We start from the raw sequence: 27,751 nt of genomic DNA, 5'->3' as shown, positions 1-27,751 counted from the left end.
AGTGAACCTCCCCCAGAGGTCAGAAGAGGATCAAGTGGTACCAAAATGGTTGGTAATTATTGACACTGGCTTTAAATAGCAATTAACACAAAAGGAAAAAAGGAAGAAGGAAAGAAAGAGGGAGGGGGAAGGAGGGGAAAGCAGAGCTCAAACTTGATGGCTACAGACCATATTCCCAGCCATCGAGGACCTATGTTTGGAAGGGAAAGGACACACAGGCTGGATTTTTTTAATTAATAAATTGCCTTAAAGAGAAGTTTCAGGTTCACAGCAAAACTGAGCGGCACACACGGAGCTCCCATACACCCTGTCCGTCCCCTGCCCCCCCCCCGCCCCAAGGACACTACGGCCCCTTGGTGCCTTGGCTGCAATGGATGAACCTGCACCGACAGGTCATTACCATCCGAGTTCAGAGTTTACATGAGCGTTCACCCTTGAAGCTGTACAGGGTATGGGTTTTTAAAAATGTGTTATGCTACGGATCCACCCCTGGACCCTATGATGTAGGAGTTTCATTGCCCTCAGAATCCTCACTGCTCTGCCTACTTTTCCCTCCCTCCTCCAACCCATGGCCGTTACTCATCCTTTTTGTTATTTTCCAAGGTCTGCCTTTTCCGGAGTTTTGGTAACTGGACTCAGACTGCGTGCTGTCTTTTCAGACTGGCTTCTTTCCCTTAGTGATGTGCACTGAGTCTCCTCCCTGTCGTGCCATGGCCTGACAGTCTGCCTCTCTTCAGTGCTGAATAATATTCCACCATCTAGCTGAATCACAGTTCATGTGTCCACTCGCTTCCTGCAGGACATCTTGGTGGCTTCCGAGTTTGGGCAGTTATGACTGAAGCTGCTATAAACATCCGTGAGCAGGTTTTGGAGTGGACATAAGTTTTCATTCATTTGGGTAAACACGTCAGAGCACAAGTGCTGGATCGTATGGTAAAGACTATGTTTAGCTTCGAAGAAACTGCCAAGCTGTCTTGCACGGTGGCAGTACTAATTCTGAAGGAGCCATAAGGAAAATTCTGAATAAAGGCCAGGCTTCTGATCTGGCAGAGAGACGTCTCCCCACCCCCACCCCCGCACCTGGTGTTTCTCTGATGCTGGAATGTGCTCTAGCAAGTTGTGGACTTGGTTTCGTGACCCTCAGACCATTCATTCATACTAATAAGTTACGCAGGGAGAAGCTTTGTGCCGAAGCTCTCATCTCTTCCTCGGGCTCCTCGGTTTCCAGCTCTCTTGTAACATCTGCTTGTCGCAGAGGAAGTCAGGAAGGTGACGGCGAAATGACCGGGGCTGGGCAAACACCATCCCGATCGACCTGCAGCCCAATGCCAACCTACCTTCTCAACTTCTTGTTACATCAAAAACCATTCAACCCCTCTTTAGATGCCTTCTCGTCTCCCATCCTGATCTTTTCAAGAACCTCCTTCATAAAGAGATACACTAAGAACTTGATACCAGAAGTAACAGGTCAAGTTTCAATCCCACCTAAGCCACACTCTGTTGGGTACCACTCCCATGTACCACAGGGGCCGTCGGGGCCCGGCAAGTTCATGGGCAGCCACACAGCAGGGACGTGGCAGAGCCAGAATTCAACCCTCTCTCGTGGTGCCCACTCTATGTCAGCGGGAGCTGGGAGGGGCGGGCAGGGACATCAGAGAAGCTGCCTCTGACCTCTGAGACCTTTATCCAGCCTCCTGCCTGTTCCGCTGGGTGGGAGAGATGCTGCCGCTGACAGTGGCTGCGTAAAGTGCATCTGGGTTTAACATCCACCGCTTCCTTGACCCCGACCCCAGACTCCGTACTGGCCTTGGGGATGAGGGAGGGGGAAGACCCCGGGGCAAGGAGATCAGAGACGCATGTTACCAACTGAACTAGCGACACTACACACGTTCTCTCCTCCCAACCTGGCGAGCGGACCTTCCCCAGCAGTCTGCTCGGGCTGCCACCACGGGACACCACAGACCGAGCGGCTTAAACAGTGTTTCTCCCAGTTCTGGAGACTTGAAGTTTAAGATCAAGCAGGGTTGGTTTCTCTTCCTGGTTGCAGGTAGCAAGCAGCCTGTCACCCGGCCTTTCCTCTGTGAGGTGTCCTCGGGGTGTCTCGTATGAACACCTGGGCCTATGCGATGGAGCCCCGCCCTACTCCTGAATCGCCTCCCTGAAAGCCCTCTCTGTGTGCTCACGCGGGGATTACCTTCCACTCACACACCGGGAGGAACCGAATCCTGTCTGTAACACCTGCCGACAACCTGGAAGGCCAGGCTCGACAGTAGAATTTGTGGACACCTTAGACTCCACTTGCTGTGTGGAGACCTGGCCCCCCCGACTTCACTTGCCAGCCCCTCTTCATCATCTATGACCCGCCATCTGCAGCCCGGCCCGCCCGCCCCAGCCCCGTACCACTGTCCTCTGCCAATAGCCGTCCACCCACCTCTCCATCAGATACCGGGGTGCCCTCCGGCAAGACAGTGGGTGTCCCTCAGAAAGATGGATTTTTTTTTTTTTTTGTCTTTTGAGGGCCACATCTGCGGCATATGGAGGTTCCCAGGCTAGGTGTCAAATCCGAGCTGTAGCTGCCAGCCACAGCCACAGCCATGTAGGATCCGAGCCGAGTCTGTGACCCACACCACAGCTCACGGCAACGTCAGATCCTTACCCCACGGAGCAAGGCCAGGGATCGAACCCGCCTCTCCATGGATACTACTAGTTGGGTTCATTACTTCTGAGCCACAATGGGAACTCCGAGATGCAGCATTTATACTGCCTCCGCCAGAATCTGGACTGGCTGAGGGGCTTGCCTTGACCCAGAGAATGTGGTGGAGATGACACAGTGAATCAAGTTGTAGGCACAGCGTAAGGGGCCTCCACTTTTTATCACCTCTCTGTTTTGCTCTCTTGGGAGCCATCACGTTGAGCAGCTCTGGATCAATGACTCAATGATAAGAATCTCCCAGAAAGACAGGCCACAGAGAGGAGAACCTGTGGGGTCCTGGCCTAGAACCACAGCATGGAGCCACGGGGGCCCCTCCAGGGCTCAGCAGAGCTGCAGCAGCGTCAGGCGTCAGGGTGCACCAGTCCCGATGCACCGAATCTCAGCGTGAACCCGGCTGTTACAAGTCCCAGCAACAGAGAATTCAAACCACAGACAAAAACTCATGGAGTGATTCCTCCGACACAGGCCAAGCTTATCCCGGGCAAAATTGAATCCTCAAAGTTGTACTTTTGAAAAAGTTATCCTCAAAATGATTATCCTCATTTTCTCTCTCTTTTTTTTTTTTTTTTTTTTTCGCTATTTCTTGGGCCGCTCCCGCGGCACATGGAGGTTCCCAGGCTAGGGGTCGAATCGGAGCTGTAGCCGCCAGCCTACACCACAACCCCAGCAACGCGGGATCCGAGCTGCGTCTGCAACCTACACCACAGCTCACGGCAATGCCGGATCTTTAACCTGCTGAGCAAGGCCAGGGATCGAACCTGCAACCTCATGGTTCCTAGTCGGATTCGTTAACCACTGAGCCACGACGGGAACTCCGATTATCCTCATTTTTGACATCACCCCAAGTTCTTAAAAGAGCAGAACGATAGCCAGAGGTGACTGTCGAATGATAAAGAAAAAGCCACCTGAAACCAAACAGGAAATCTTTCCTTTCAGACCCATTCGGTCTGTGTGGGGCTAAAGTGTAGTGCGGCTGAGTCAAGCCGGAATCAGATGCATTGCTGTCAGTCCTCTGGTCTCTCTTCAAGCGGTTCTCAAACTCAGTCACTGCAGCCCTTGTCACTGGTCTCCACTGGGGTGGCAGGTGGAGGAAATGGGGCCCCATTACCGCTTGGCACACCCTTTGGCGCTCCTTTTTTTTTTTTTTCAACCACACCCCAGGCATATGGAAGTTTCTGGGCTAGGGACTGAATCCAAACCGCGGCTGCAACCTACACTTCTGCTGCGGCAATGCCAGATCCTTAACCCACTGCACCGGCCCCGGGCTCGAACCTGTGCTGCCTCAGAGACAATGCCAGATCCTTAACTGGCTGCACCACAGTGGGAACTTCTGGAGCCCCTCTTAACTCAGGCCTCCTCTACTGAGCAGGGAGCTGTTCAAAATGGTAACTGTACATCTGAACAAAATACCCACTTATGCATAAAGGAACGAGCCAGTAATTAGGAATACATTTTGTGCCTGTAAAACCTTTATCAGCTGGAATAAAAGATTTTCTGGAATTTCACAGTCTAGTGGGTCTTCATGGATGAGTGTGGTAACAGAGCAATAAGTGAAACCCTGAGTGGGGGAAATGGCCACTGACAGCATTAGGGCTGCCGGCCTGCCCTTTGGGGCAGGCGGCCCAGGAACCCTGGCCCAGGCACCTGCAGTCTGTGAGCCTTAGACAGGGCGTCTCTCCTCTCTCTGCTTCCTTTTTCTTGTCCATAAAACAGGGATAATGCCGTTTACTCAAGGACTGTTGTTCCCCTGGGCAGCGGCAAAGGGTTCCTCTTGGGACCACAGCTACAGTGGCAAAGTTGATCAGCCCTGGGTTCACAGCCCAGGTCTGCCTGGAACCTGGGCCATGTGAAAAAGGAACGAATCTCTGTATCTTGCGTTCATTATCAGGAAAACAGGGCCAGTAACACCAATTCTGCAGAACCGACTTAAGGATTAAATAAGCTAAAGCCACTGAAGTGCCCCCGCTGGGTCTTGCAGGCAGCGGGCATCCATAGGGGGCAGCGGGTATCGATAGAGGGGCAGCTGATCCAGCAGGAGCTGGTCATCTCTGAGGAAGGACTGGGAGGGCAGGCGGGAACGGACTGGAGTTGTCTCATGGACCACAATGTCACAGAAGGTGCCAGATGCTCCAGAGAATAGGGCTAAACTCATTAAACTCTGATGCTATGAAAATTATGAGACAGATAAAAGGCCATGGGCAGACAATAAAATATATGAGCTGATATAACCAACCTAACTCCTAGGAAAGATCTGAAAACAGTTCTATAATTTAAGGATGAACCTCCTCCCCCACCCCCCAGCCCTCCCGAAGGCCCGGCCTTGGCTCTTTAAATATTTCTTGGAGGGAAAGGGGCGGCTTCATTTTCTCTTACAATGCTGGCGTCGCTGGACCGTGACCTTACACAGAGGGAAATTGCCCTTTGATAGAAAGCAAGCTGCCTTTTGGCTTATCATTCTTTCTTTAATCAAGCGCTTTCTCTGTTCCCCCCACCCTGCGTTGGGTTGGCGTGGGGTCTGCGGCTCCGACAGCACTGATGGTGGAGGAGCCACAGCTGGGACTGGCTTCTCTCTCTCTCTCGTTCTACCCCTTTCTTCTCAGTTTGGCAAGTGCTAATTTACTGCCTGACTGCACAGCCGTGTGCACTAAATGAGTTATTTTCTCATTTCACTTTCAGACCCTCTTTGATTCTCTACCCTTCTCTACAACCCTTTCCCCAAAGGCCAGGCGGCCTCTCTGGGGAGGTCAGTATCCTGGCACCTTGGGCCCTCCGGGGTCCTGGGCTGATGTTCCACCCACCTCCCCACACTCGGGCACGCTGCCTTTCTCTGTCCCCTCCATCAGCCACAGGAATCGCCCGTCCAATACCCGCCGGCGGACCTCCTGGCCCCTCGGGGCCCAGCCTTCAGCTCTGTTCTGCTGCTCTGTGCTCTGGCTGCGTCTCCTCTGCCACCAGTCACATCCAGGAAGGCAGCGTGCCGTACCCAGCCATCCCAGATCCATGCTGCCGGCCGGGGCTGCTCCAGACCCTGAGGTGGGGGCTCATCAGTGACCAAGAGACAACGGTTCTGTTGTGTGGAGCATAGCGGGAGGCAGAAATAAGTAAATAAATGAGTACGTGATGTGGTCCATTAGAGGGGGACGTGGCACGGAAGCAGGCCAGGGGCAGGGGGTCAGGAGTGCCCGGTGATGGGGTAGACGCTGGAGCTTTGCGGCTCTAACTAAGGTGGCCAGGAAAGGTAACCTCCCGGAGGTGTCATCTGAGCTAAGCCTTCAGGGGGGTGATGGCCGGGCCCTGGCGATGCCCGAGGGAGGAGCAAATCCTCGGTCTGTGGCAAATGTGGGGAGCGACAAAGCAGCCAGGACAGCTGGTCTAGAGAGACTGGGGAGGGGGAGAGGGAGCCAGACGGCAAAGGGTCTCCAGCCACTGAGAAGACTCGGGCTTCTCCGGGATGCTTCATTCAGAAAGGAGCCCCCTCCCCAGCCCTGAAGGCAGTGCCCTCCCCTCTCCGCCTCATTCTCCCTTCTCTCCCCCTCCATCCCCTCCTGGCATGTAGCGCAGTCATTCACTCACTCATTCTCATGAGGTAAAATAAATGCCGCCCCTTCCTCCTGCCCTCTGGGGAGTGACGGTCTACCTTCCCTCCTTCCCTTCACCATTGAGCCCCCAGAGAGAGGGTTCTGGAAGGTCTGCCAACGCACTCAACTCTGTGCGTCCAGCTTCCACTTCCTTGTTACGAACACTGCCCTTGGAGACGGCTGGGTCCTTGCGGCTGGATGCCCTCTCCAACCCCGCGCCCACCTCCCTGACCTCTGCGCCTGGCCACCTCCAAGGTCACGAACACTTACCATCCTTGCTACCCGGACCTCACAGCTCCCTAGTTCCCTCCCTCTCTGGACATCCCCAGTCTCGCCTCCCTCCCATCCCTAATCCGTGGCCCCTCCCACGTGTGACTCTTGGCCCTCTCCAGAAAAGGTCACAGCTGACGGCCTGTTGGCTGAATCTCACTTGTTTATATGCCTCTTAATAGATACTAGAGCCAGCTTTGAAGAATTAGGCATATTTTACATAAAAATGCAGACTTCGGGATGCTGTCCTGGGCAATATGGGCTGGCATTCCCACCGGGCTGGAAGGAGTGGCCAGGACCCCCTGGGATCAGTCTCCAGTTCTCTGAAGTCATCCAGCCCTTGTCCCTGGATGACAAGTTTGCACATCTGCTTCTGGCCAGCTGGCGGTGGGGTGGCGGGGGTGGCAAGCATGCCCGCAACCTTCTCCCCCTGTGATTTCAGCCATGCTGGAATGCCATCTGTCATTGCCAAGGGGAGTGCGTCTCATCCGCTTCCCTAAGCTCACATCTCCCCTGGGCTGCAGTGGCCCACTTCTAACTGCCTCCAGCCCCAGACCCTCCTCACAGCACGCCCCCCCCAAACATGCTGCCCTGCCAGCCTCCCCTTTCCAACGGAGGCACTGAGTAGGCACTTGGTGAATACCTGGCTGATGTATGAGCGAGAGGGGTCTGAGTGTTGCTGGTTCACCCTGGCTTCTGAGAGACCGGCTCAGTATGAGCAGCTGGAGGAGAGTCCTGACTCAGTGCCTTAGACATGAAAGGGTCTGATCGTGACAGAGCCCTGATTCCAGTTCAGATGCGTGAATGTCCATTTCTCCAAGAAGAGGTGGAAGAGAAAGCGGTCTGGAGCACCCGTGCTTTCCCCTCCTCTACCGCTGACTGCGGCGTGATACATGCAAGGGGTTGATGGGCTCTGTGGCCACAATGTCTGACCGCAGAGTGGGGTCCAGATCCCACGCCGGCCCCTTACCACGTGTGCAACCCCCGCTCACACATAAAACTTGACAGACCACAAGACGTGTTCAGAGGCCTGGTGCAGCCCGAGCGACATCGCCGCGGTGCTGGTCCACCCCTGCCATGACGGGGCTGCAGGGAAGGGTTCTACACGGCTCGTGTTCAAAAGCTTGGCTCCCACCGCAGCGGGAGGTCCGCAGGGGTCCGCTGGCCAGAAGCAGCCCCTCCCTGTGGCCTCTCGCTCCCAGGAAAGGCAGGCAGGGCTGCTATTCAGTCTGCTGCTCGGCTGCCGGCAGACACTTGACTTGTGCCTGGACCTTGCTCGCTCCCAGTAACTGACTCTTAGATGGAGGATTAAACCCAGCTACAGCTTGCGCGCGGCCCTCTCAAGGGCTCTTGCTAACCTCGAAGGATTCTCTCTGTGTCAAAGCAGAGAGTCCCCTTAGTGTCAGCTTCAGGGATTAGGTTCTGATTGGAGCCCCTTTCGCGGCGTCCAGCTCAGCTCCAAACTCGTGCGTGAGTGACATGTTCTGCCTTCGCTCATCTCCACCGGTTAATGAGATGCTACAGTATTAATCCATTTCAAGGTTTTTGAGCAAATAGCCATAAATATTTAAGCCTCTGCTTTGCCTATTAAGGAAAACGCTGTCTCAGATAACGATTTCGCCTTTGCCTGACAGGAAGATTTACACACAGGATAGGATTATTTCCAACCTCTGAGCAGATTCAGAAACTTTGAACCTGGATGGTTTTTCTCTATCCCACAATTATTCCTCTGGTGACGTGTGCCACATTCCTGGACCCTTATGAAGAAAATGCCAGCAGAAGGCGAAACAACCTAACGTTATCACTGACTGTATTTCCCAAAGGACGGCAGCTTCTTTTCCAATGAAAGTCAACTTGAATCTAAATATAGATTTTGGGTCCTGTTTGTGCACCTCTTCTAAGCTGTAAGCAGTTCCAGGGCAAGGCCCCAGGGGATCTCCTCTGTACTCCCACGGCGGTGCCATGCCCGGCTCTCTGGATGCCCGCGCTGCCCAGGGTTTGAGCAGTTGAGTGCAGTGGGCAGGGCAAAGGTCTAGAGACAGCCTGGCCCGGCGTCGCAGGTCTGGTTCCGGCCTCTTGAGTGATGTGACCTTCGACCATTACTAACCGCCTCAGGCACCTCATCTGAACTGAACTGCGGGCCTGATGTTAGGTTCCTTTCCGGGTTTGTTATGAGGACTCACAGAGGAAACTACAGAAGGCACCGGGCACACAGTGGACATTCTGTAAGTGGTGGGCACTCGCCCTATTATTGCTTGCCCAGTGGATATAAGGACAGAATGAAGGCTTGCAGAAGATGAAGGTCGTCAGGGCCAGAGCATGTTATCCCGTATGTGCTAAGAGGCTCAACACTGGTTTCCACAAATCCCTCTCTGACAACCCACTCCCAGAATCCCTCTTTCTGACTGTGTGTTCCCAGCATCCTTCTCTCTTATATCATGTTCCTAGGATCCCTCTCTGACAGCATGTCCCCTGCATCCCTTCCTCTGACAGGTGTTCTTGGCGTTCCTCTCTCTGATGGGGCTTTCCACCCATCCCTCTCTGCATGTTTTCAGCATCCCTTCCACCGAAGGTATTCTCAGAATCCCCCTCTCTGACTGTATGTCCCAGCATCCCCCTCTCTGACTGTGTGTTCCCAGCATCCCTCCCTCTGACTGCATGTTCCCAGCATCCCTTCCACTGAAGGTATTCCCAGAATCCCCCTCTCTGATGGATGTTCCCAGCATCCCTCTCTCTGACTGCGTGTTCCCAGCATCCCTCTCTCTGTGTATTCCCAGCATCCCTCCCTCTGACTGCATGTTCCCAGCATCCCTTCCACTGAAGGTATTCCCAGAATCCCCCTCTCTGATGGATGTTCCCAGCATCCCTCCCTCTGACTGCGTGTTCCCAGCATCCCTCTCTCTGACAGATGTTCTTAGCATCCTTCCTTCCAATAACATGTCCTCAGGTTCCTAGCATGACATGGCCAGCCCCATACAGGTGTGATTTTCTAAATGGCAATCAGCTTCTCAGTTCAAAGGGTCTTTTCCAGGCCAACCTAGACTCTGCTGCCCCCCCAAATGATCAGGAACACAGCAGTGGCCTGCCAAGGGCATCTAGGAGAGGCTTCTAGAAGGCTCACAATCCAATGTGGCAAGTGAGCCAAGTGAACAATAAACGACAGCAGGACCAACTTGCCTTGCGACCGACAATCCCCAAGTTACAGACAACCGCCTTATGAGGCAGCCATGATTATGCCCGTTTTAGTGGCGGAGGAAACTGGGGCAAGGGATGTTGAGGTAACCTGGCCAAGTGGTTGAAGCAGTCCTCCAAAACAAAGACTGCACGGGGAGTTCCCGTCGTGGCGCAGCGGAAACAAATCCGACCAGGAACCATGAGGTTGCAGGTTCGATCCCTGGCCTTGCTCAGTGGGTTAAGGATCTGGCGTTGCCATGAGCTGTGGTGTAGGTCGCAGATGCGGCTCGGATCCCCCATTGCTATGGCTCTGGCGTAGGCCGGTGGCTGTAGCTCAGACTAGACCCCTAGCCTTGGAACCTCCATATGCCGGGTGTGGCCCTAAAAAGACAAAAGACAAAAAAAAAAAAGATTGAACTTGCATAAAATGCTCAGAGGGAAAAGCCAATCTCCAAAGGTTACACGCTGTATGAATCTATCATATAATATTCTTGAAATGACAATATTATAGCATGGAAAACAGATGAATGGTCGCCAAGGGTGGGGGAAAGGGGGCAGGAGGGAGGTGGGCGCGGTTATAAAAGGGCAACAGGAGGGGTCACTGTGGTGACAGTACCGAATCTTGACGTGGTGTCGGAGATGTGAACCCACACACGCGGATCAGATTGTCTAGAACTATATAAACATATACATGCAAATGAGTACAAGTTAAAAAAAAAAAGTCCAGAGTTACCAAGATACGTCAGAAGTGTGTTCGGGTGTCCTTGGTGGAGGAAGGTGGGGAGGTTATCAGGTATGATGATTATTTAGCAAGAATGCCATCCTGATGGGCAGGCTGAAGAATCCTCCCCTCCCCCCAAGATACATCCATCCTAATCCCCAGACTCTATACATATGCTACTTTTATTTAGCAAAAGGAATTTCGCAGCTGGGATTAAGTTAAAGATCTTGAGATGGGGAGATGATGCTGTGTTATCTGGGTGGACCCCCTGTAATCACTATGGTCCCTACAGAGGGAGGCTGGAGGGCTGTGATTAGAAAAGGCAGCAAGAGAGATTTTAAGATGCTATGATTCCAGCAGAGAGGACAGAGGAAGGCACCAGGACACCGTGAGCTGAGGATGGCAGGCAACCCCTGCTAGAAAAGGCAGCACAATCTCCCCAGAGCTGCTGGAGGGAGAGCGACCCTGCCCACATTATTATTATTATTATTATTATTATTATTATTATTATTATTTTTAATGGCCACCCCTGCAGCATATGAGAGCTCCCTGGCTAGGGGATGAATCGGAGCTGCAGCTGCCAGTCCATGCCACAGCCACAGCAATGCCAGATCCAAACTGCATCTGTGACCTACACCACAGCTCAGGGCAATGCTGGATCCTTAACACATTGAGTGACGCCAGGGATCAAACCACATCCTCACGGATACTAGTTGGGTCCTGAACCCACAGAGCCATGACAGGAATTCCCCTGCCGACAATGTGACATTAACCCTGTAAGACTGAGTTTGAATTTCTGAACTCCAGACCTGTAAGATCATAAATTTACATTGTTTTAATCCACTAAGTTTGTGATTGTCATAGCAGCAATATGAAATTGATACAATGAGAACCCTTGGAAAATAAAGGCAAAAACTTCAATTATTTGGATAACTCCATCTATGTGGAACGCTGTCATCTCTGATGTTGTCTGGTGGCTGAGGTATTGTTGAACATGGGAAACTATTTGTTTGATGAGCAGAGACCTGGTCTTGATAGAGATGAAGTTCAAAGCCATCTTTATTCCTAAAACTGCTGCCATTCCCTGTCACCAAGCTTTTGTAACATCTGGTGGGTGTTACACGGAGCTGGCACAGCTCCTAATCACAGCCTGTTTAATACGTGTCAGCCAGGAGAAGGCTTCAGAATAAATCCTGCATCAGGAGCTTCTATTTTTTTTTATTGTGCCATCTCTCTATCCTTCGTATTCGAAAAATACTTAAGCTCATGTTATGCCTGGAGATGATGTGAATTCTTCTCAGGGGAAACCCCAGCAAGTCAGGCATCAAGATAAGTGCCAGCTCTGGCCACGTAACTCAGAATGCAAGCTTCTACGTAAAGGCTCTAAGCCTCTGTCAGGGAATACAACGAGCAAAAAAAGCCCTTAACAAAGGAATAAAAATTAGCTTCCGAATTCCCGTTGTGGCTCAGCGGGTCAAGAACCTGACTAGTATCCATGAGGATGCAGGTGTGATCCCGGGCCTTGCTCGGTGGGTTAAGGATCCAGCGTTGCCGAGAGCTGTGGTGTAGGTCGCAGACAGCTTGGACCCCGAGTTGCTGCTGCTGTGGCATAGGCCGGCAGCTGCAGCTCTGATTTGACCCCTAGCCTGGGAACTTCCACATGCTGCAGGTGCGGCCCTAAAAAGAAAAGAAAACAAACAAAAAATTGGCTTCCCTTTTGGACTAATAGCTATGACTGAGGGTTTACTGGGTTCAAAACACAGTACCGGCCACTTGAGTCTTCACGGCAACTCTATGAGGAGGATGGTATTATCCCTGACTTGGTGTAGAAATGGAGGTTCAGAGAGGTTAAGTAACTTGCCTGAATTCCCACAGCCTGCGAATAATAGAGTCAGGGTTGGAGCTCACACTGGTCTGATTTCCAGGCCCACATCTTTCTGACCATGGCTACTGCCTCAGAGATGAACACATGAGGCAGAGTGTTGCATACATACCGGGAAGCCCTCAACAGCTGAGAGGCGAGCCCTCCAAGGAGCTGAAGGTTGGCCCAGCTTGGAATCCATCACCCTCCTTCAAGCTGGAGCTCAGGGGGGACGGGCTGCGTCAGCCACAGGGCTGTGCATCCACAGAAAGTTGGCTGCCCAGTGACCTGGTGCTATAACCCACCCAATCACTGGTACGTAGGAAGCGACGTCAAGTGGGAAAAACCTGCCTGGTGTGTCTGTAATGGAGACAAAGCGGCACGGCCGCCGCGGTAAGCACGCAAATCTTAGAGCCGCTCTGCTCAGAACCACCACGCCAGTGTGCTCTTCCCAACGCAGACGCCGTGCTCAGCTCAGGTGTGCCGTTTGCAGCACTAACCGCGGATTTTCAGATACAGAAAACAAACTTGGTTACCAAAGGGGAAGGTGGGGAGGGATATATAAGGAGCTTGGGATTCAGGGAAACCAGATAGAAAACAGAAAAACAGCTGGGACCTACTGCACAGCACGGGGACCTATGCTCAATAACTTGTAATAACCCATAACGGAAAAGCATCTGAAATAGAATACGTCTGTGATATAGAAGTGAGCTATTCAGTACATATGTGGATGAATATAACTGAATCACTTGGTTGTACACCTGAAACAAACACACTGCTAATCTACTCTACGTCCATAAGAAAGCAAACAACAAAATACCAACACAAAAACAAGCATCACTCTGATTCCGCTACAAAGCCATCCCTGGAACCCTGTTCTGAGCCCGGTTTTCCATGCGTAGCCCTCTCACAAGCAAGACCCTTCTTTCTCTGCCCCACCGTGGTTCTGACGTTGGTCTGCCCATGACCACGAAAGGCACACACGCTACCATGCAACCCTCTCACGGGTTCATGTAACGAGACCCGAAGGCTGGTGAGACAAGCCCCGCGCCAACTCTGCAGTGAGCTCTCGCCCTTCCTTTTCCCACATGGCCCCCCACGGGGACTCTGTGACTCATGGCTGACTCCACCCCCCATCAGGGGCCGTGCTGCCGGTGGAAAGCACCGGTCTGCAAGGCAGAAGGGCCGTCAGGGTCCTACCTCCGGGGCGATGTAATCTGGGGTCCCGCAGAAGGTCCTGGTCGTGACCCCATCCATCATGTGCTCCTTACACATCCCAAAATCGGCAATCTTGATGTGGCCCTCCGAATCCAGCATGACGTTATCCAACTTCAGGTCCCTGCGAGGAAGCAGGTGGCATCAGTGTCCTTCCCACTACACCAGGCGGTTCGCTCAGCAGCGAGTGACACAGAAGCCTCCTTGGGTGGCTGCTGTCTCTGTGGCACGTTAACCACAAGTCCCAGGACAGATGGGCCTGGGAATTATGATGTATTGATTTTTCAATCTCTGGGGCCTAAGGTAGTGCTGAGGATACAGGAGGCACTTAATAAATGCAGACTGAATGAATGACTAAATGACTGACCTAGTGATTCCCAGTCATGGCTGTGTAGGTAAGTCACCAGGGACTCCAGTTGAGTGGGTCTGAGGACACGGCAGTCATTTGGCTCATTAGAATCCCACGCAGAGGGTGAGACATGCAACCAGGTTTGCAAAATCTCGGGCTCAGAACCACCTCACTGGGGCACACGTGTCCCCTCGGTTCTGCCTGGTGCCAAGCGTCCTTTTTTACCCTTCTGTTAATACTGGAAGATGTAATCCCTTCACTGGCACCAGCCTTTCATGGCAACTAACAGCTGACAACTGGAGGAGGTGTTTTGTTGGGGGGGGGTGTTTGTTTGTTTTTGTCTGTAGGACCACACCCATGGCACATGGAAGTTCTTAGGCTAGGGGTCCAATTGGGGCTACAGCTGCCGGCCTACATCGCAGCCACAGCCACACCGGATCCAAGCTGCGCCTGCAACCTACACCACAGCTCACAGCAATGCCAGATCCTTAACCCACTGAGTGTGTCCAGGGATCAAACCTGCGTCCTCATGGATCCTAGTGAGGTTCATAACCCGCTAAGCCATGACAGCAACTCCCGACAACTGGAGGAGTTTGATTCAACACTTTCCCTCCTGTCTCTCCCCAGCTCTCCGTGTCCTCTGCTGAACATCTCCAGCAGAAACACAGTGTGCAGGGGCCCCTGGCCTCCATGCCCTGTAAACAGCAGAGGAAGGAGCTTGCAGGGGAGAGAGAGGCACGCTTTCTCTTGGAGCGCAGGAATGAGAGAGAAAATCTTCTGAGGTCCAGAAATCGGAAGGGGGTTCGGATCTGCCTGGAGGCTGCGGAGGATGTCGGGTGCCAGAGGGTCTCGGGGACCCCAGGGGTTGCCTGCTCTGTGGTTTAATTTCCATCACAGACTCACATGCCCACAGAGGTCCAACCTCCACAGTGCTGCCCGCTGCAGCGCTGCAATACCCACCTATAAATGATTCCTCTTTTATGAAGGAAGAACAGCCCGATGGAAATTTCTGCTGCATAGAATCTGCAAGAGAAAATGCTTGTCAGGTTTCTGGCTTGCTTTCTTTGGAGCCCTGGATACTGCTTACCCTCAGGATGAGGCATAGCGTCGGTAAAAGAACAGAAAGCCCAGGATTATTAGAGAGCAGCCCTGCCTCACACGTATCCTCCCATCCTCAGCTGTTTTATGATTCCAACTTCCCCAAGGACCGAAACAGCTAATAAAGACCAATGACACAGGTTTATCACCTGGCCAAAAACAAGCGCTTCTTATCTGGGGCAGGTGGACAGGTAATTTACTGCTCAAAATAAATTTCAAATACGATCTTTAGGAGGGGCTATCTGCTAGGCTACTCTAGGCAGGACTATGGCAGATGGGCGCAGACTTCCATTTTCCTATTCACGGGCAGAATACATTAGTGTTTGAAAATACACGTATGCCTTGGAAGACAGGAGGGTGTGAGATGAACTCCAGAGCGGGTTTCCTCACCCCCCCACCCCCACCCCCCGCCCCAAGTGCTGGGAGACACGGGCTACACACCTGCGTGCATCCTTTTAAATAATTCATAATAAAAAGGGGTTATTACTATTGCTTCAAAATTGTCCATGGGTCAATATTTGAAACTCTGAATAAATGCTGAGGGATGTTTTCAAATTTGCATAGTGTTTAGGAGGTCCTGAAGTCCGAGAAGCCACAAGACGTTGCCCACGCAAGCCCCACCGGGGAGGCTTCACACAAACACGTTTCCATGAGCAGAGAAACAGCCCTCATGAGAAGAACCAAACCCTTAACTGGGGCGGTATGTCCCCTCTGAGGGCTGACAGGAGAGGGAGGGGATGGAAGAGGGAGAAGAGAAGAGGTTATAGGTGACTTTCACATGGTTTATATTTTTTAAAATTAAAAAAAAAAAAACCTTTCTAGTAACACAAACACAATGAAATGGCACAGAGACGCCTGTATGTTAGTTCACGCTGGAAGGTGGCTATTCTGCTCTTTGCTCTTTACAGCTCCGTGCGGTCGAGCTTTATTTTATAAGCCATGCCTTTTAATGCTTATCGCCAGCCACATAAGAGAGGGGATAAGGGCAGGCATTTCTGAAAACTGAAAAGTAAAGATTGAAGTAAAACAGAAACCACTCCCCGTTCACATCTTCAAGGCTCACCATCCAAGAATTTCCTACTCTGCCTGCAGTGAGTGAGTCTTCGCTAGGCCAGACCATCCCACCTGGGCCAAAAGCGCTTCAGATTTATCTTTCAGACGGAACATCAGCCAGAATCCGATGAACATTTGCTAACTTCATTAATCAGGGTACACGCCCACTATGCACCCTCGCGGAGGGAAGGAGAATAGCTGTTTGTTTAGGTTTGAGTTTCCTGTGACTTCCTGGCCCCTTGAAAATGGGATGATTCTTAAGGTATCCAAGTCTCTCCTCTAGATGGATGATTCTGTCTTTCTCTGGAGCCCACACCTTTCTCCTGTGCTGCTGACTCCTGCGTCGCAGCATCCGAAGTACATCCCTTTGAAACCTTCCCAACTGAGTTCATGATCCTCTCCCAAACCACCCCCTGCACACCTACAATGCGGCATCGCCTGAAGAGGATTCTCGCTCCTCGTCCCATCAACAAGGTCTGGTTTTCTTCCTCCAGAATGTTTCTCCAAGATGCTCACTATGTTTTGGATCCAAGATCAAGCCTTGATCACGACTCCAGTCTTTCTCCTCTATGCAGATTTTCATCAATTTCCTTGGACCAGCCCCTACCCTCCCTCCTATCTTTCCCGTCTCCTCGTGGCCAGAGGGCTTTGTGAAAACTTAACCTGGAGCTGTCAAGCCCCACGGAAGCCTTCCAGCCTCCCCTGTTCCTCAGCTGGGCTCTCCACTGGGCTCGTCACCCAGAGCCCCTTTATTTGTTCACAAAATGAGCGAATGACCTCATTAAGGCAGGTGGCAGCCTGACAAGGGGATACACACACCCGCATCTCCAGGTGACCGGAAGTAGAATGAGCCTCTCCTTAGGAAACATTTAGGTGGACCCTGCCAATCAGTCTGCCCCTCCTCCTGGGCAGAGCCCCACTTCCAAAATTCCCCCCCAGCAGAATTTCTCGGTTGGGAGTACTGCATTGTCTAAAATAAGAGACTTAAAAAACTACTCACACGGCTTGCGGTTCCTTAAATTTTCCTACTTGCTGAATGTGGTACATGAGGTCCCCTCCATTGACATATTCCATGACGAAGTACAGCCGGTCCTGAGAACCAAGGTTTGAGAGGTGAGCAGGGTTCCTCCAGCAGCCGAGTGAGAGGCCTCCATTGTCTATAGACTGTTTTGCTTTCTCATTAGTAAAACATGGGATGCACTGGCAGGTCTGTTCAGTGGAGCCCTTCACACTTTTTTCTCCCCAAATAAAGAATAAGTAATAAGCCCTATTACATGAGGGCCTGGGGGAGTGTAAAGTCATTACCTAACTCTGGAACAATGGCTCTCTGTCAATGGGTCGGCCCCTCTGGTTACGCAGGTTCCCTATTATAGTCGTGGCCCCAAATACGTCCTCCCGTCTCTCCCACAAACAGAATACATTCCTACGGTAGCGACGGTGTGAAGAATCCACATGGGTCAATTACTTAATTGTAACCATTGTTTCTGGTCTGCAATGTCTAAGACGCACGCCATAGCAATGTATAGTAATGTATCTACCTGGATGCTTCTGAGAACAAATCTCATGGGCTTGGTTGGGTTTTTTAGGGCTTTCATCACAGATGCTCAGTGATATTTACTGTGGAGCATGGGACTATACATGGAGAGGCTAATCACATGTTCTCTGCATCCATATTATGCCCAAATATTATTTTGGATTTTCTCTATCACTGCTATGCTAAGTGTTGGCCCCGCGAAGAACACACATCATAGACCTGAATAAATCTGCATATTTATGAGAACATTATGCTGGGACAGATGGGGAGACTGAGGGGTTTTAACGGGGAAATAACTAACAGCACAGCACAACAAGGTAAAAGCTGCCCTCTGCTCTCTTCTAGAAAACATCACCATTTTGCAGAGATTATTAAACATTAAAATAGTGTACAGGGAGGAAAAGAAACTGATGGAGCTGGTGCTAACAGCCAAGAAATGGCTCTGGGAGCTTCAATCCCTTGCTTTCCTGTTATGAACTTTAATTTCTCCGCTTTGTAGCTTTCCAGTGTAACCAGGGTTACAGGGTCTAGGCTGGGATATTTTTTTTTTTCTCTTTTTTTGCATACCATTCTCATCTCCTTGGCGCGACTTAGCTGCTGCTAGGAGGGGAGTCTGCCAGCTGCCGGCATGAGGCTGACACGCAGTGGCCGGCGCCGGTTCTGCAGGCCCACTGCCAGCGCGGAGCCTCGGTGTGTGGCGGCAATGCCATTTGAAGAGTCTAAAATCCTTAAAGCATTGAGGGGCGCCTCCCAAGATTTTTAAAGGGAGGCATAAAATAGAAAGTCAGTTTCTGGCCAATGAGAAATTGAAAGTAGCGATAATTGTAACAGCAACCGTTCTAGCTGCTGAGTATTGAGTCACGTCTTCGAAAGGACGGCCACTGAGGTGCGGAAAGCCGGTCCCTGGGACTGCCTCACTGCGGGGCCATCCAAATGTTTATATTTTTTGTAGGTTACTTGCAATTGGCTGATTAGTGCTTTGGAAATTTTTTGGTCCTCTAGTTAAATTATATGACAGGGCTCAGTGTCTTTTTCTGTAAAGGGCAGGCAGTCAATATCTTAGGCTTTGTGTGTGTCTTGCAACTATGCAACTCTGCTTTGTAGCACGAAAGCAGTAGATGCCGGGTCAGTAAGGTGCAGGGCAGCATCCCAAGAAAACTACTTATGGACCCTGAAGTCAGAACTTCACCTAATTTTCACATGTCACCAAACAGTATTCTTTTATTTTTTTTCTCACCTTTCTTAGAGCTCCCAGGACCATAGACAACAGGCCAGATTGCCACCCTCTGCTGTGTGCATTTCACAAGTCTCCTAATGATCCAGCACAAGGCTCTGGTGGCTGGAACAGTGGTCTTAAAAAGCCAGGGCTGTGAGGGAGTTCCCTAGTGGCTCAGTGGGTTTTAAGGACCTGGCAACGTCACTGCAGCAGCTCGGGTCGCTGCTGTGGTGAGGGTTGGATCCCTGGCTGGGGAACTTCCATATGCCATGGTGTGGCTAAAAAAAAAGAATGAAAAAAAAAAAAACAAAAAAAAAAAACACAGGGCTGTGAATTATTATTTTGTATCTCTAAGTCTTAAATGCATTGCCTGATATGAAGAAAATGTTTGACACGCATTCACTGAATGAAAAGGAATTAATGCCAAGTCTCCAGGTAGGGCACGAGGCCGAGGAGTGGTTCCTGGTCACCCCTGCTCGGCAGGGAAGAATCTGGGGCTGAGTGGCTCCCAGTTATGTCTTTTTCCAGCCTTTCCCCAGGGGAAGATTGACTCTGACCCCTAAGATACTTTGGTTTGGGGGCAGCTCTCGAGGGCCCGCCACGTGCTGCACCACCAACAGAGCCCGGGTCCTTACCACTGTCTGGAAGCAGGAGTGTAGCTGCGTCAGGAACGGAGGCTTATCCAACAGGGCCAGTACGCGCTTCTCCACCATGGTGCACTCCACGTCGTCGTCTTGAATCACCACGTCCTTCTTCAGGATTTTGATGGCATACAGTTCTTCCGTTCCCTTCCTGTCGGCGAGCATCACCTGAGAGCAGAGGAAGAGCAACCTCAAAACTTCCAGGCATATGGCTGGCGGGGTGGGGGGTGTGTACGGAGGAAGGGGAGAAACATGTCTAGCGATAGTTCAGACTGTTCATGCGCATTTTCAAATATGTGATATGAGAATATAGACAAGTTTTGCATTATTGCCCATCGTTGCAAATTCCTCCAGCTAAGTCTTAAACAGTCAAGATTTATACCCTGTGTAGTCTACTGCCACTTGGTGGCGCTATTGTGGCTGATAGAAGGAACACTCTGGACATTATCCGTTATCCGGATTCGTCTTCCATTATGTACATCGCTCAGGAGCATCCTCAGAGCACAAATATGACTGACCTTTATAGGCTTCTCACAAGTCAGAAACCAAATTTAAACAAAAAAAAGGGGGGGGGCAGGATTAAAATCAAAATCAGTTCCTAGACCCATCACGAGATTTGGGACCAGAGAAGCACATGCGGCTGTGCAGGCTGACTGCTGAGGAAACCCAGTTCGGTATCACTCACGTATTACATCTGCTTACTGTACGTCAGCATTGAATTTTTATTTTTTTAATTTTTCTTTTTTTTTTTTTTTTTTTTTGTTGTTGTTGTTGTTATTGCTATTTCTTGGGCCACTCTTGCGGCATATGGAGGTTCCTAGGCTAGGGGTCGAATCAGAGCTGTAGCCACCAGCCTACGCCAGAGCCACAGCAACTCGGGATCCGTGCCGAGTCTGCAACCTACACCACAGCTCACGGCAATGCCAGATCCTTTAACCCACTGAGTAAGGCCAGGGATCGAACCCGCAACCTCATGGTTCCTAGTCGGATTCGTTAACCACTGCGCCACGACGGGAACTCCCTTAATTTTTTTCTTATTTTTGGCTGCACCCTTGGCATGTGGAAGTTTCCAGGCCAGGGATTGAATCTGTGCCACAGCTTTGACCCAAGCCCCTGCAGTGACAACATTGGATCCTTAACGCACAGAGCCACAAGAAAACACCTAATGCTTAATTTTGACTCGTGGAAATTATTCAACCAACATTTTGGGGCACCCACTCTGTTCTGAACCCCGAAATGGTGACATGCGGTGAGCCTCCACTACTTTTTGGGCACGGTTGGTTTTTATGAGCGAGAAGCAGGAAACACTGAGGCATGTGTAAAAAGCACAGGGAAACTAAAGGGCCGCTCTGGGATCCTTAGGGATGGCAGGGCTGATGCGACATTCTCTGCAAAATCCCGGCCGCGTCGCAGACGAGGGTCCCCGTACCTTCCCGAAACTGCCCTTCCCCAGCACCATGAGGAAATTGAAGTCGGTGAGCTTCACTCGGTCAAGGTTGTTGGAAGGCTGTCTCCTGTCTTCAGAAGGACTGATCACTTTGTTACCGGCAGGGCCCAGCTTGGCTTTCTAAACAACAAGCACACAGATGAAAACCATCAATCATCTCTCCCCAGGGAAAAAAGGGACAGAGACCTTTTCGGCTAAGCTTGATGCCACGTGGCCCGTGGGATGGGGTGAGAAGAGGAGGCTGAGGGTGATGAAGTATCTATTCCTGCCTCGGTGCCTATACTCATCCTAAGGGCAGCATTTGCAAAGGAGCAAACAGCTGCCCTCACCATCACAAGACGACTCTGTTATATTTAACCTGAGAGTCAGGTCACGGGACTCTGCCCAGGGCAGGCTGGTGCTCACTCTGGGATGTAAAAGTTATGGGAAAGTGAGGCTTTGTAACAGGTAATGTAATAAAGGAAATAAAATGTGTACAGATGCTTTTCCTATGTGTATGTTTTCCAATTTAAGAGTCATCTACATAAAGGAAACTTGTACCCAGGCAAAAAGGAAGTGGAGCATCCTCTGGAGAGAAACTGCTTAAGCGGCAGACTGTGGGGATGTTTTGCTGCTATTTTTTTTCTTTGCCTTTTTTTTTTTTTTTTTTTTTTTTTTGCTTTTTAGGGCCACACCTGTGGCATATGGAGGTTTGCAGGCTAGGGGTCTAATCAGAGCTGTAGCTGCCGGCCTACACCACAGCCACAGCAACAAGGGATCCGAGCCTTGTCTGCGACCTACACCACAGCTCACGGCAATGCCAGATCCTTAACCCGCTGAGCAAGGCCAGGATAGAACCTGCATCCTCACGGATCCTAGTCAGATTCATTTCCGCTGAGCCACAACAGGAACTCTGTTTTATTGCTACTTTAAAAGGTACAGTAAGAAGAACAGAGGAATTTTTTTTTTTTTTAAACCAAGAGCTGAACTGACGAAAAATGGTGACATGTAAGAGCATCTGGTTTTACACAAAACCCATAGTGCTTTTTGAGCCTGAAGAATACTGGCTCGGGACCTGTGAGTTACCCAAAGGAGATTTTATCAACTAGACTCATGCAGTGTAAAGATCACCCCTCGTTATTCTCATGGGGTTAACGTCTCATGTCACAGGTGAAAGGTAAGAGGCTCAGTGGAAAGGCAACGGGATCACGTGGGGACGTCTCAGACGGCAGAGGAGCCGGTAGTGAAACCGAGTGGGGGGCCATCTCCCCACAGACCCCGGACGTTGACCTCCACCTGCCAGGGAGGGAGCCTGCTGCTGGTCAGAGGCTGGAAGGGTCAGCCCTGAGCCCAGCGGCACAGACTCTTGCTCTGAACACGTTCTCTTTTTATTTTTTTAATTTTGGCTGTGCCCCCAGCAGGCAGAAATTCCCAGGCCAGGGATGGAACCCACACCACGGCAGTAACCAGAGCCACAGCAGTGACAACTCCAGAACCTTAACCCACAGAGGCACCAGGGAACCCCCAGGTGGACATCTGGACTTGAGCGACAGCACGTGTGCAAAGTGGCAGGAAAGACCTGGAAATACTGACGCTCCATCGAGACAAAGCCTGAATGAAACATCAGCTGGCCTCCCCGCTGATGGAGGAGGCGAGGGAGGAACGTTCAGACCCACGGAGAGAAAGAGCCAGGATGGACCCATGAGGGCCACATCAACCCCCCTCGACTATGTACCAGCCACGCTTCCAAACACCTGCCCCAGGAATGATTCCAACTCGATAAACTTTCCGGCTTGTGTCTAAATTTAAATAAAGACTCAGGAAGTTCACATTTAAGATGAGAATACTGACTCTGCCACTCTGTTTTTCCAATGCACGAGGCACAGAGACCCTAACTGTAGCAGGAACGTCCCTATGACTCTGAAAAGATCCAAAGGCAAAGAACTCCTTGCGCAAAGGCCCCGGGAGCTGCTGAAGGGTTTGCACCTGGTGAAGTACAGCCGGTGCCGAGCGCGGTGGCCCTGCACGGATGTGACAGCGTGCACCGTCACCGTCACTGTGCTTCTTCCTCTGACACTTGGGCTCCGCAGCCTGGTGGGGAACGTGGGCCAATGGGCGACAGCCTCCCGACTAGAGGCGGGGGCTTTTCACATACTGGCACCTACTGCCCCCGCCGGGCCCTGACCCAGCAGAGCTCCTGAGCTTTGGCCATGACCTTCACGTGGGTCTAGAGACAGGGTACTCCCTGCAGTCAGGCATTGGAGTACTTCTGAACCCAACTGCAGGGTGACCTTAGATTCTGCTCTGAAGTCATCCCTGAGGTTTGGAAAGAACCAACAGTCCACAAGAGGGACCCCAGCCCCCGGGCCACATTTACCGTCAGAAGGCTGGCTTCCCAGCCACCTGGCCCTCAGTGTGAGAAGGGATCTCCCCCACTTCCCCGCATCCCAAGGCCCCAGCAGCCTGGTGGGATGGGGTGGGGGGTGTCTTCAGGCAGCCGTCCTGCCCTGCCCACCAGGGTGGAACTTCCTCTGGCTTCCCCTGCAGGACACGCTTCCTCAGCCACCCCACGCACCCCCATCCCTGCAGGCCTTGCTGCCAGTGCCAATGATGAGTTTTCAAAAGTGGCTCTCCCTGCAGCAGAAAGGCCCGTGAGACCAAAATCTCAGTGGTCTGGGCCTGTCAACCTGGGGCAGGAGGAGACCCCACTGGACCCTGGAAAGCTGTGTCACTGGCAGCAGAAGGCAGAAGACCCCCACGATTGGTCTACACAGCCCCAGGCTGTGCCCTGGGTCCTGCCGGTTCCCGCCCTTCCTTGCTGCAACCCCACCCCAGCCTGTGCCCAGCCTGCCCAGGGCCCTTCTCCTGGCTGCAGGCCGGCCCCAGGTTCCCGTTCTCCTGTCCTGTTCTCAGAGAAACCTCCTGCTCGTCTCCCCCACAGCACCTGGTCTCTGCTGAACAGCTCCGAGGGCAACGTGTGACTATTTCTCTCTGGGCTGTCGATGCGGGGAGGGTCAGTCTCAGCCTGCACTCTCTCAGTTGGTCGTGCCAAAGCCACCCTCTGCCCAGGGCCCCTCCACGACCCCTCTGGCCGAGGGCCCCAGTCCAGTCACCCCCTCACCCCCACCCCCCCCGGGCCCGGCTCCCTGCTGGTCTCTCTGCTTCCACCCTGCCCCCTCCTGCCTGTCCCCTGGGGGGAGCCTGTCCTGCTCCCCAGCTTCCTGTCCAGCCGAGAGAAAAGGCCGAGCCGCCCCCAGTGGATGAGGAGCCTCTCGCTGGGCTCTGCCGCTGACCTTAACCCCCGCCACCGGCCGTCTGTCTGGCCTCACCAGCCTCGCCGGGTCTTCGTTGCCCTTCCCACAGGGGCCTTGCAGCCTGGTCCGTCCCCCAAATCCAGCTCAAGCAGCACCCCCAGTCTTCCTGATGCTTCTCCACCCCAGCATCTCTAACTCATGGCCAACATGGCCTGTGACCCGGCCGTGTCCCCGAGCTTCTGGCTCTGCCCCCCGGTGCTCGCCGGAGGCAGCCTAAGGTGCCATTTGGGCCAGTCCCGCAGAGCACGGCTGGAGCAGCTCCCAGCAGGGCTGCGCTCGCCACCGCCGCCCCGGGACCGGCGGCACAACCACATACCCTTCTTCACTGGCTCACCCTTCCCTGGGTCACAGCCCCTCCCTGTCCACCTCCAGCCTGGGGTCTCTTGGGAGCCCTCCCCGTTTGAAATCCTTGTTCTCCAAACCCTGTGGCAGAGTCGGCTCCCAGGGGACCCCCAACACACACGTGTACCTTCCTCCTGGGTCTGCGGATCTGCCTTCCTCGCTAGGCTGGGAGCCCGGGGGCGGGGGCCAACTCCCTCATCGCTGTCTCTTTAGGCCAAGCACCGGGCACACAGGCACAAGCTCACACACTCACGGAATGTCTCACTCATTCATTCAAAAACGTGTCCTCCTGGGAAGCACCAGGACGGACAGAACTGGATGGAGCCAAAAGCGTAGAGGAGAGTCCGCCTGCAGGTGCACTGGTCGGAGAAGTGACGAACGTTAGCACAGCAGAAGCAGCAGCTTCTGCGGAGGAGGGTTGGTTCAGAGACGGGCTCCTGTCTGTGCACTTGGACATTCGTGTAACATCAGAGCTGCTTCCCTCAAGTTCTCGCTGGTTGGGCCGGGATAGCCATGGAGAACGGCTGCGAGGGCGGCCCTGCTTTCGGGGAGGTCGGCCACGCCAGCCTGGTTAGTGGGCCAGAAAGCAGAAACCAGGCCCGCGGAACAAGCTGATGAGAGGACCTGCCAGCCTCAGCCCAGCTGCCCTCTGTGGCTGAAGAACAGCAATGACCCTCTGCGCTGACCGTATCTTCCTCTGCGCTTTTTTGATGGCTGGTTTGGCAACTGGCCTCCCAGCCGGACAAAGAAACCTGCCCTTCCCGGCTCGCATGCTGGTGACGGAACTCGGGTTGTCATGAAGGTAATTCAGATGTCACCAGGAGCGCGAACAAAATCAGCATCTGTCCAGGGATAAGGCTGAGGCCGCGAGCCTGATGGCAGAGCTCTCAGCAAACTGCGGCGGCCTCGGACTAAGCCCGCTGACATCCTCCCCTTAGAGCCGCTCGAACACGCCCCGCCCGGTCAGACGCCCTGCAGCAGCTGTGAGCAACCGGAATCCAAGCCACAGAGACCAAAAAGCCGGTGTCTCCTGAAGCTTGAGATTCGGAGAGAACGGCGGCCGGGGAAGGGATGTTACGTGCATTCACCCGCGGGTACCGCCCCGTGCTGATAAAGCTCGAGTCCAATCTCACTCGTCTCCAAGAGTCGTGTAAAGACAGCTGATGGAGGCTCAGGCTCTGAGCGGCAGCCGAGGGGATGGGGAGGCAGGGACTCAGTGATGGCGCCTCCCCTGGAGCCCTTCTCCACCCCCCAGGCGGGAGGCCCCTCAGCCGGATGACCTTTGATAACTCCGGAGAGCGGCGGCCCAGAGCGTGCTGTTTGAAGCCCAGCCTTATCACACACCAAGTGTGGCCGTGGACAAGCCCCTTTACCCCACCGAGCGCCTAGTCCCTCGTCTGTAAGGCAGGATGATTCCACTGGCCCTCTTCCCACCAGCTCTTGGGAGCAGTAGATGTGAGAATGTCTGGCGCCGTAACAAGTCTCAGCCAGGGCTCAAGACATGGTAGCTCTTATTCTTCTTCCTATTCACCTCCATTTTCTCAAGAGGGCCGAGGAGAGCCCTGGCAGAGTCTTTGCTCAGCACATAATTTTTGCTAAACCCATGCACCCTCATGGGTGACTTTAGAACATAGCATCATTTATTCCACAAATATCTGTGTGTCTGCTGTGCCCTGGGCCAGGTGCTGAGGAAGCTCGATCAATAAGTAGCTTCTCCTCCAAAGAACATGCAAAGCAAAGGTCCTGTGGTCTGTGGACCGGCCACATCAGCATCATCTGGGGGCTGGTCAGAAAGGCAGACTCTCAGCCCCCCACAGAGCCACCAAATCAGAAGATGCTTCTTTTCTTTTTTGGCTGCCCCGTGGCATAAGGAAATTCCCAGGTCAGGGATGGAGTCCGAGTCAAGAGCTGCGACCTATGCCACAGCTGTGGCAACGCTGGATCCATAACCCACTGTGCCTCCACAGAGACAAGCTGGATCATTAACCCCGCGCCACGGCGGGAACATCAGAACATGCTTTTTTAATAAGACATCTTTCTAACGAGTGACTCCCACATGCGTTTAAAGTTTGAGATGGGCTGGTCCAAGACAATGGGGAAAGTTTCGCTCTCAGATTCAATGGTCCTAAGACTATGCCCACCTTCAAAAACCTTCTATTATCATATAAATCAATGGTTACTCTGGAAAGAGTCCCCAGCTTGGATGCCACAGAGTTCAGAGCAAATCTCAGCCTTACCCACATTTGCTGTGTGACTCTGGGCAGATTACACTGCCTCTCTGAGTCTTGGGGCCTTCATGCGTACTGGGGGCATGGTAAGACTTCTATATCCCTGGGCGATGCTGCGGGTGATATGAGGGATCCTCTTCAAAAGCCCCCAGCACAGCACCCTGGTCTTCTTTCCTCTGCCCTGGGAAGAAGACATTGCCCTTGCCGCAGGCTCCTGGCACACACTCGCTCCCAGACTGCGGACTGCAGGCCTCTGGGAGCAACTGCAGACCATCTGGGTCAGGGCTCTGCCCAGCTGTGCCCGCTGGATTCGTGCAGGTTGCAGACAGACCCTGCAGGGGCTCGAGATGTGTGGGGAGGCTGAGGCTTGTCCCTGGGGGCTTCCACCCGCTCAGTGGGCAGGAGAGAAACAGGCCCAGCTCCAACTGTTTACCCCAGTTCCTGCAGGATCCTCCGTGCCCCCTAAAAGGCTGGGCTAGGACTAGTGCAGGAAAAGATCTCGACTTACTAAAATGGCACTGCTGGTTTTGAAAGAGGAAAATAAAAATGGAAACTATGATACTGTGCTGCAAAGCAGAATAAAGTGACTTTAAACGTTGACGCTTTAGTGTGCTTTTTTCTCAACTAGACTAAAACACAGCATGGTTTATTGGTTATAATTAAACAACTCAGAGTCCAGAATCCTTAGGTTCCTGGAAAGGTGGCACATTAGCATGAGGCCCAGGCTGGCATCACGGTGCCAAGTGGATTACCAGGGCGAGAGACAGACAGCACTGTCTCCCCACTGGAAAATGTATTCATAACCAACACGGCTCTCATTTTATACAAGAGATCTATCCTATTTTTTTTTTCTTTTCTGTTTTAGGGCTGCTCATGTGGCACATGGAGGCTCCCAGGCTAGGGGTTGAACAGGAGCTGCAGCTGCCGGCCTAAAGCACAACCACAGCAACACACTATCTGAGCCTCATCTGCAACCTGCAATGCAGCTCATGGCAACGCTGGATCCTGAACCCACTGA

General features: G+C 52.5%; 1 protein-coding gene across 1 annotated transcript in view; it reads right to left on the bottom strand.

Moving 5' to 3' along the window:
- PRKCA (protein kinase C alpha) overlaps positions 1–27,751 on the bottom strand; it is a 386,361-nt gene that overhangs the window by 33,205 nt on the left and 325,405 nt on the right. Inside the window, 5 exon segments of the mRNA XM_021066740.1 lie at positions 13,518–13,656; positions 14,842–14,904; positions 17,033–17,124; positions 19,418–19,591; positions 20,853–20,990. Coding sequence (XP_020922399.1) covers positions 13,518–13,656; positions 14,842–14,904; positions 17,033–17,124; positions 19,418–19,591; positions 20,853–20,990 — 606 coding nt within the window.

The sequence above is a fragment of the Sus scrofa genome, chromosome 12 (genome assembly GCF_000003025.6).
Source record: "Sus scrofa isolate TJ Tabasco breed Duroc chromosome 12, Sscrofa11.1, whole genome shotgun sequence".
NCBI lineage: Eukaryota > Metazoa > Chordata > Mammalia > Artiodactyla > Suidae > Sus > Sus scrofa.
Note: the sequence above shows the minus strand (reverse complement) of the source record. Positions and strands in the feature narration are given on the sequence as shown.